This window comes from Acanthochromis polyacanthus, chromosome 5 (assembly GCF_021347895.1).
Source record: "Acanthochromis polyacanthus isolate Apoly-LR-REF ecotype Palm Island chromosome 5, KAUST_Apoly_ChrSc, whole genome shotgun sequence".
NCBI classification, from domain to species: Eukaryota; Metazoa; Chordata; class Actinopteri; family Pomacentridae; genus Acanthochromis; species Acanthochromis polyacanthus.
In genome coordinates this window covers 33,182,284-33,192,439 of record NC_067117.1, presented here as the reverse complement: position 1 = coordinate 33,192,439, position 10,156 = coordinate 33,182,284, and the positions used below count along the sequence as shown (strand labels likewise).

Below are 10,156 nucleotides of genomic sequence, written 5' to 3'. Positions count from 1 at the left end.
CTGTCTGCTTTCCTGCAGATCTACATCGAGCTGGACGTTCGCTTCCATCCAGTGGAGGGAACAGCTGGACAATGGGAGGGACTAGACTTCCTGTCCATCGAAGACAAGGATGAGTAAGATCGTCGCCTTTTCACTGAAACTGAACGTTAATATAGCAGCATTGAAATGTTTATTTTATTCCTCTGCTTCCCTCAGAGTCTGATGAGAAGATTCACGTCTTCACAAACATGTTTTAAACTGGGCTTTCGTCTTCGACCAGATTAAAATTTACACAGTTTTAACAGCAACAATCAGCAAAACCGAATGACAAAAAATGCAAAACATGGCTCTCAATTTGTGTTTTTCCTAAAACTCTCTTCAGAAAATTAATCAGTATGTTAAAATGATAATAGAATTAACTATTTGTATCGTATGTTATGAAAACAGACAAATTTCCAACTAGAAAACAAATTAAATGAATGAATAAAATCATAAACATGCAACAAAACAAGATACAATACTAAAGTCCAATCAAGTTTTTATCCATAACATTTAAGAAAGAATTCTTTCCAACAAAAAGGATTATTATTGTCATTATAAAGGTAACCTAACGAGGCTAAACATTACAGTTAAGACCTTGTAGTGTGATTATACCACAATAATTTACATATTAGGATTTAAAAAATATAACTCAACCAAATAAAAAGTGATGTATTCTGTCATTCAAACTTTAATGTTCTTTATGGTTTCATTAAAATATAAGCATCACAGTGAATGTGAGACACTACCATATTAGAGAGAACATCCAGTCATAATAAAAAAAATAAAATGAACAACAAACTACTTTATTTAATTTCCTAAACAGGGAAAATTGTGTCTGTGTGATGAAAATTTAACTACAACTAACAGAGGAGAGATTCCTACAAACAACTGGAAGCAACAAACTAAACTTCAGCTTTTTCTTCAGAAACTCTCATTTCTGGCAAATGAGTGGTGTAATTTGGGCCTTTTTTAAGACCTACAGTTACTTTTTTTGGGGTTTCAGACAATTAAAAACTCATTATTTAGCTAGAATTATTTAGGTTCTATGTAAGACTGTCGATGACCAGACAGATTTCCTGCTAAAAGGGTCAACATTATTTTAATGGGAGCCATCGTTAAAGTCTGTCTTTGTGGAACCGAGCCCTGCAGGATGTCTTTAGCCTAGCTTAGTACAAAGACCAGAAACAGAGAGAAACTGCTAGCACATCTCTGTGAAAAGAGATTTTACAGAGAATTAAACCAGAAGAGGAAAATTTGTTCTTTTCTCTGATTTCCGTTTGTGTTTCTTCTTCGTCTATCCTCAGTTCAGCTCTGGTCATCAGGAATGAAGGATTCGATGATCCTACAAGGTGAGAATTTACACAGATTTAGACGTTAATTCTCTTAGGCTACGTTCACACTGCAGGCTCAAGTGACCCAAATCCAATTTTTTTGCCCCTATGCGACCTGTATCTGATCTTTTCATGACAGTCTAAACGACACAGATCCGATTTTTTCAAATGTGACCCAGGCCACATGGATATGTGGTCCTAATTCCGATACGTGTCGGATCTTTTGCCATGCGACTTCAGTCTGAACAGTCAGGTCACATTTATCCGACCTATACATCACTGGTACACGACAAACGTCACTATTCTGCGTTCAAGCAAAACACGTCTTCGGCAGCCCGAAGACGTGTGTCTTGCCATGAGAGTGTTAAAAAGAGGCGCTCACATATGTACTTAAAGGTCGCCCTTGTCATTCGAAAATTCTGAATGAAGTCCGCATCTGTGAAGCCTCTCACATCACTATCCCACCACTCCTGGCTGCGACTCCGCACCCACAGAGTTCTCTGGACAGACGTTGCTGCCACTGCCCCGCAAAATGCCATGGCCAAAATCCTGGCTCTCTTCCTTCTTGACCTTCTCCTTAAAATGATTAAGTTAGAAATATGCTGTTAGCGTCCATGTTTACTTCCGTAAACACTGAACACACTCTCTGCGTGTGTCGTTGTTGTGTCGTCTTCTGCGCGTGCGGGAACCTTTTGGGTCGTGTGAGGTTCACACAGGAGAACACATACAAGTTGCATTTAATTGGAAATGTGAACGAATTCGCAAAAAAATCGGATTTCACAAAAAAAATCGTAATTGAGCATTAAGCCCTGCAGTCTGAACGTAGCCTTCGTTGAACCAGTACTGATTACTGATGCTGGTGTAAAAAAGAAATAGAAGCTTAAATATCTCCAAAGTATCACAAGTCTGTAGAGCTTACCCCGAATCATCCAACTCTTTCTTTAAGGCTGAACACCCTCCAGAGGAAACTAATTTCAGCTGCTTGTATCTCATTCTTTAGATCTCTATACAGATCTCATGGCCATAGATGAGAGATGGAACTGAGATCTACTTATAAATCGAAAGCTTTAGAAATCGAAAGCTTTAGCTTCCAACTTTGCTCCTTCTTACAGAACGTACTAGAAAAGTGAGACTAGTTTGAATAAAACAAACAGTCACCTTAGCACATTAAAGTCAAATGTTTTGTTGATCCGTCCATCACCTCCACCTCCTCCCTGTCTGGAACTCTTCGCACCTTTTCTTCTGGTGGGAACCAGTGGTGGTTCTAGCCTTATTGACTCCCTAGGCAAGTACCTTGCTGACGCCCCCCCCCCCCCCCCCCCCAACACACACACACACACACACACACACACACACACACACACACACACACACACCCACACCCCTCCCCTCAAAATAATAGAAAAAAGCTTTTAAAGCGAAAAGAACAATATATTTATTATGTTTTATATTACTTGTACTTTAGTGCAAAACTAATATTTTGACAATAATAAATATAATAAATACTGTAAGCAATTACAAGTTAAATACACTCTTTGAAAATAAGAAAATCACCACACTTCACTTATCTCAATGTCTAAAGCAAACATAAGGGTGTTTTCAAGTATTAAAACAACAAATAGAACCAAGTACAGTAGTTGAACTGTATCTAAAAATGTTTTCGTCTTGCCTTAATGTGAGCAAAGTCATCAGTTATCTAGTCATATGTTAGTTTCTCAGCAATGGTGTGGTAAATGCTTATCACTGCCAAACCAGAAAGCCGATCTTGTGACATGGTTGAGCGGTGAATTGTGCTTGAAAACTTTTTTTTAAAGCAATTTGCATAATGACAGTGTTCACAATATACCCTACCTTTACCCTTCTCACATTTCTCTTGTTCTTTTTTCTGAACTGGGCCCCTGAGGGTTTTGACCTTTTCATTTTGCAAGAACAAACTACACATTAGCGTCTTTCGATGACACGGATTCACTGTTTTGCGGCAGCATTGCATCACATCAGTCAGGAGGCGGACTGTACCAAATAACGAACATCTTATTGTCTGTAATTGGAAACAACGGTGTATGTGTGAGAATAGCTTTTTTTCCTTTTTGTTAGGTGGAATGTGTGAAAAAAGCTTTTTCGAAGTAGTCTGATATGTAGCTACTAAGTGGGCTCTTACTAAGGCTTTGAATTAGTACAGCCACCAATTAACCTGCGTCAGTCTGTCGCGCCCGGTCACCGGTAAACTCGCACCCCTCTCGCCTTTCCTGATTTGGTATATTCCACTGTCCATTTGTTAGCAGAGGGCGCACCTCTGAGTCTTGACCTGAAGAGAGCACCATTTGTTATGTAACGTAACACCATCAGAGTGTGAATGGATGCTTACTTAGCTGCGTGCTTATGAAGGGAATTGTATTTAATGATTTTTTTTCCGCTTCATCTTGCCGCCCCCTTGAGTTTGCCGCCCTAGGCGGCCGCCTAGTTGGTTTGTGCAAAAAACCGCCACTGGTGGGAACAGCAGTAATTCTGTGGTCATTTGGATGTAAGAACACATACTTATGAGTCAACAATAATTGTTTTTTAGGAGCAAGAAGAAATTTGTAGTTGTTCGTTGGACATACTAAAATTTAGGAGCCTTTCAACATCTGAAAAATTTCTGTCACCACTCATCTGCTCTGACCTGTACATCATTCATTAGTCAATTACTCAAATACATTTCACATAAAACGGAACGAAAAAGAGAACAAATCCTACATCGTTGTGTTTCTCCATCAGTCTGCAGACTCTCGGCCGTCCAGATCAACGTGACAGAGAAGCTCGACGTCTGGGACAGAGTCTGGTCCGGACGGGAGATGAAGATGAAGATGACGACGATGACGATTATGATGATGACCTGATGGACATGGAGGTTTCTGACATCACCTTCACTCCTCTTCTGAGGTCAGCTGGTCACCTGCCTGTCAGTTCACCTGTAACTCACCCGTGCGCAGTAACATTGATCTCCTGTCTGCTGGTTTTGTGTTGTAGTCGCTGCAAGCCGCTGTCCAGATGTGCTGTAGCAGCGATGCCCAGAGTCCAGAGCTTCCAGGTAACTTCATTTATCCACTACATTTAGATTTCTGCCTCTCCTGATGCTCCCTTTAATTAAAGCACCTATATAACCAGTGTCCTTAAGTTAATAATGCATCGAATGACAGGGGGAATGTTAAATTAAACAGAACCCAGGATTGAGCCCTGAGGAACTCCAAATAATGTGCTGATCCAACTTGAATGCACAGGAAACTAACCATTTCTAACGTTTTAAATAATATTAAGGATAATACAGCTGTAATATGTTGAAGTTCATGACTAAAATATTATTTTACTCAAGACAGAAATTATTACTTCATCTGATCCTGCACATGCCTTTATCAACAACCTCTTAGAAGTTTACGTGAAATATTAAGTTTTTTCCCCACTCAACTTTTCTTACAACTTTAGTTTTAAAATGTTCATTTAAATAAAAATCTTCTAATATTTTGTATCGAATACTGGTATATTTATGTTAATAATGCATCAAATGAAAAAGGGAATGTTAATCAAAATACGACCCAGGATCGAGCCTTGAGGAACTCCAAATACTGTGTCACTCCATCTGTTAGTAGTTAAGTGATATATAATATTCTTCTCCCTTCAAGGTTATTGTAACTTTAGTTTTAAGAAAATTCTAACATTGGGTATCTACTATTGATACCTTTATGTTAATAATGCAGTGTGTACAGAACTTTATAGCGTTTCAGCTCATTAATTAGCTGTCCAACCGGCAATTTTCATTTTTTTGGTTTAATCACTGACACAACGTGCTAAAACAGATACTTTCAATAAAAACACTGGATATTTATGACATTACATATTACAGGTATTTTCTTGCCTTCTAAATCAGGAAGGATATTGACTGTGTGTATGCAGGTGAATGTGAACATCTTGGAAGCTCAGAAGCTGGTTGGAGTCAACATCAACCCTGCAGTGTTCGTCAGAGTGGGAGGTCAGAAAAAACACACGGCGACGCAGAAATCCACCAACTGCCCGTTCTACAACGAGGTACAGCAGAGTGGAGAGAACACAGGAGAACACAACAGAATGCAGTAGAACACAATAGAACACAGTAGAACACAGTGGAATGCAGTAGAATACAGTTTAATGCAGTGAGAATATAGTGCAGTGCAGAAAAATACATGAAAGCAGAGTACAGTAAAGTGGCATACAGTATACTGCAGTAGAATACACTGGAATGAAGTAAATTATGGTAAAGAAGTAGATTTCGGCAGAATACATCATTGTACATTGCAGTGCAGTTCTGTACAGTGTAGTGGAACACAGTTTAGAGTACAATGCAGTAGAGCATTGCACAATATAGTAAAATTCAGCACGAGCCAGTGGTACAATTGAGTACAGTAGGATACAGGAAAGATCATTAGAGTTTGATACAGTAGAGTCCCATAAAGTAAAGGAGAGTGCAGTAGAATACTGGAATGTACAACATAGTAGAATGCAATAAAGTAGAGTACAGAAAAATAAAGTGCAGGTCAGAGCAATTCATTATAATTCACTGGAGTACAGTGCAGTATGGTAAAGTATGTGTGAATACAACAAAATACAATAAAATACAGTTTATTACTGTAGTACAGCAGAGTATAGGACAGTACAATAGAATACAGTAGAAATGTTTAACTCTTCTCATCTTCTATTTCAGAACTTCCAATTTGAATTTCAAGAGGCTTCACAGATTTTCTTGGATAAAGTCATAGAGATAAAGGTCAATTCTACTTGTTTTTATATTTCTTTTTAAAATTTTTATTACTATTACCAGGGCAACAGATGCGGAGGGTGTGGCCAAACTAAACACCTGTGATGTTGTTTCCTGTCAGGTGTTCCACAGACGGACTCTGGCCTTCCTCTTGACCCACATTGGAACCTTTAAGATTGACATCGCCACCGTGTACAACCAGCCAGGTACCAGTACTGTTCCCACTGCAGTATTCTGGTCTAAATACTGCAGTACTCACTGACATCTCTGCCTCTGTAGACCACCGATTCTATCAGAAGTGGGCTCCACTAACCGACCCGGCAGACACCCGATCTGGGATCAAAGGCTACGTCAAGGCCAGCCTCAATGTGCTGATGAAGGGAGACTCTCTGAGCATGCCCAGTCTGCCACCGACATCCTCATCTGGAGCCAGCGAGGACATAGAAAAGTCAGTAAAAACGCAATGTGAAAATCAGAATTTTTCTTTACATCAATTGTCGGCCTATAAAAACAAACTACGTAAAATATGTGTATATTTGTGATCAATTTAGGTTTATTCTTCTACAGAACTTTCTTAAACAGGCACGTAAATGTTTAATAAGAGGACCCAGGATTGAGCCCTGAGGAACTCCAAATATTATATTGGGCCACTCTGACACATAGAAACCTAACCATTGCTATCTGTTTAAAAGATATTGGGGCAAATCCAGCTCTAATATGTTGCTGAAGTTCCAGACTGAAGGTTTTTCCTCTGGAACAGAAAATATTACTTTGCCAGATCCAACATATGGCTTTTTCTGACAAGTAAACAAATTAGTGCTTTACATGAAATATTATGTCATTTTTTCCCTCAAGGTCATTATAGCTGTAGCCTAAAAAATGTTATTATATTCTAAATAGTTTGACTTTATTGTGGAATTTTTTTTTTTACATTTTTCTTTTTAAAACAAAATAAGTGGGGAAGAAGGCTGACTACCACTTATCAGAGCTGTAGTGGTCGTCGTCCCAAAATGACTCAATGGAAAGTGCACTACCAAAACATCTCTCATGTGAAGGTTTGGTAACATCATCTGAGTTAAAAAAATTAGAATTAGTTTGTGTGGTGTCATACCATACTTAAGTTTTTGCTTTCTGAGTTTGGGTTTTTCTTGCAGGAACCTGCTGCTTCCTCGTGGGATGCCTTCTGAGAGACCGTGGGCTCGCTTCCGTGTCCGGATCTACAGGGCCGAGGGTCTTCCCACCATGGAGGCAGGGCTGATGGCCAAGATGTCCGTCACTGATCGGGCAGTATTCATTGATCCCTACGTAAAGGTGACCTTCGCTGGACAACAGGTACTTGGATATGTAGATATGAACGTGTTGATGGGCGTCAAACTTTCTGATGGTTCAGGAACATCGTTGATTACTCATAAATCTAACATTAGCTTCAATTTCCACTAAGTCAGTCACAAAACAAATAATTACAGCAGCAAGGTTAAATATTAGAAGGAGTAGTAGATATTTCATGATGTGCGTTAACATTTAACACAAATTAATGCTCTTAGTAGTTTAAAAAAGACTCTGATGAAGAAAAATCAAGATCAGCTTACAATTTTTACACAATTTTTATGACTTTTTTTATTTTAATACAGCTGAATTCACAATAAATTGTTCTCTTCATTTCTGAAAAAAATACTAGAAAATATTTTTTAAAAAACCCTTTCTAATCCTCCTCTGTGTCTGTATTCAGGGGGAAACGTCAGTCGCCAATGCCACCAGCTCTCCGATTTGGAACGAGGAGATCTCCTTCATCGAGCAGTTTCCTCCTCTGGCTCAACGAATCAAAGTTCAGGTCCTCGATGATACCAAGATGGGAGACATCGCCCTGGCAACGCACTTCCTGGACCTGCAGCAGATCTCGGACCCCACCAGGAACGGTATGGTATATTTGATCATATTGCCATAGAAATTCTCCCTATTTCTGATCAGTGACTAAAAACAGTAGGACAAGTAGGACATGACTCAAATTTTCTCTTTTAAATAGAAACCATTTTACATGATTGTTGTCAATCTATTTGTCTTTTTTCTGCAGGGTTTAACCCCACCTTTGGCCCAAGCTGGGTTAATCTTTATGGTTCTCCCCAGAACTCCACCCTCGGAGACGTCCACCAGGTAATCGAGACTCGAACAAACCAAACAGGGGCAATAATTACATGCTTTCTTGCTGAGAACCTTCTCCCTTTGTTACTAAGATTCACAACTTCGACTTATTGACTATTTTCTATGTCTACCTTTACTTTTGAATGCAGTCTCAAGACTCCTCAGCATAGAGGAAACCGAAATTGACAGTTTTTTAAGTTGGTCTTTGTTAGAGGGATTGTGTTGCTGTAACTTTCCCTTTGAAACACCCCAAAAGTGTTCTGTTGGATTCCAGTCAGGATATAAACTGTCCAGGTCTAGTTTCCACTTTGTTTTTGTGTAGAAACATCAGCAGACTGGGAGTCATCTTATCTACCTCTGTGCTTCACTGTTAGGACTAACATTCACTGTGGTAGAACTGGTCAAGATCACACCAAAAATGTTGGACTTCATCTGAGCCCAACTAATTTACCTTCATCTGATCAAAAAATGTGCGCTGAATATTTATGCTCTGAACTTTAGAGGAAGTCTAGAAGTTTTGTACCAAACACAAAACAGGACTTTTCCTCTTGTCCTCCGTCCACAGAGGTTGATGTTCTGAAGTGTCCTTCACTGAGCTTCACACAAACTCTGATTTCCATTGATAACTTCTGAACCAAGTCTGAAGCAGCTGCTGCCTGTTTTTCACAGCTAGATGGTGAAAGTAGTTCAGTGTCTGTGGAGTCATTTTAGGAGGACGACCACTGCAGCCCTGATTAGTGCTGCTATGACTCCTTCTATACCTCCTGGTTACTGCTGACTCTGTGGTTCACTGATGTTTATGTTGTCAGATTTTTCAGTTCCTCTATTCTTTTTTTTCCATGTGGCGCTATGATGAAGACATGGACACAGCCAATAGGTCCAAACTTATACAGTTCTGCTCCTCACAGCTAATTTTAGAACCCCATTCATCCACTTAGAATGATATGACTGGAACGTACAGGTGAATTCATTTCAGTTTCAGTGATCACAGCTGGACTCACTTTTATTGCTTTTAACTTCTACTTTTGGGTTTGAATTTTTCAATATAGTCTTTCTAAAGTATTTGTTTTTGATTGTTTATGAAAGGAAACACTGTGTTGTTTAATTTAGAAATACTGCAGGCAGTGACAGTGGTATAGTGGTTAGCACTTTTGCCTTGCAGCAAGAAGATCCCCGGTTCAAATCCCGGGGTGGGCCTGGGATCTTTCTGCATGGAGTTTGCATGTTCTCCCTGTGCATGCGTGGGTTTTCTCCAGGTACTCCGGCTTCCTCCCACAGTCCAAAAATATGCTGAGGTTAATTGATCACTCTAAATTGTCCGTAGGTGTGAACGTGATTGTGTGTCTGTATATGTAGCCTGTGACAGACTGGTGACCTGTCCAGGGTGTCCCCTGCCTTCTCTTGAGTCAGCTGGGATAGGCTCCAGCACCCCCCGCGACCCTAGTGAGGATAAAGCGGTGTATAGAGAATGGATGGATGGATGCAGGCATTGATTGATGATACAGCTTAGAATCATCTGACATTATCTGCACACTTTTGCAACATAGAGACAGGAGAGTGATATCAGATTTCTCATCTAAAAGTCAACAAGACAGCATGTGAAAGTATTGCCCAAAATGTAAAACAGTTCTTTATATTTGAAAGAATCTTCTGGAGTCAGTGACAGTGATAATATCTTGGCTGTGCAGGATTAAAGTGGACTAATCTAACCTTCCTTGCTCTTCTCTGCAGGCTTTGAATGAGGGTTTGGGTGAAGGACTTTTCTATCGTGGTCGAATCCTCCTCGCTCTCAACATGGAGGTTTACAATTCCCCATCTGCCGTCGCCACGGATACAGGCTCTGCCGCCGTAGGAAAGGTACGTAGTTTATCAGCAGCTGTGTTATCAGTTTTATCAGAGT

The 10,156-nt window shown here is 39.8% G+C and overlaps 1 protein-coding gene across 1 annotated transcript in view; it reads left to right on the top strand.

Moving 5' to 3' along the window:
• The window catches only part of fer1l4 (fer-1 like family member 4), a 49,287-nt gene continuing 39,131 nt past the window's right edge, over positions 1-10,156 (top strand). Inside the window, exons 1-12 of the mRNA XM_051948137.1 lie at positions 1-113; positions 1,326-1,370; positions 4,107-4,271; positions 4,359-4,419; positions 5,280-5,411; positions 6,064-6,126; positions 6,239-6,323; positions 6,397-6,565; positions 7,272-7,449; positions 7,847-8,033; positions 8,189-8,268; positions 9,988-10,113. Coding sequence (XP_051804097.1) covers positions 4,228-4,271; positions 4,359-4,419; positions 5,280-5,411; positions 6,064-6,126; positions 6,239-6,323; positions 6,397-6,565; positions 7,272-7,449; positions 7,847-8,033; positions 8,189-8,268; positions 9,988-10,113 — 1,125 coding nt within the window. The 5' untranslated portion in view covers positions 1-113; positions 1,326-1,370; positions 4,107-4,227. The remainder of the gene's footprint in view (positions 114-1,325; positions 1,371-4,106; positions 4,272-4,358; positions 4,420-5,279; positions 5,412-6,063; positions 6,127-6,238; positions 6,324-6,396; positions 6,566-7,271; positions 7,450-7,846; positions 8,034-8,188; positions 8,269-9,987; positions 10,114-10,156) is intronic.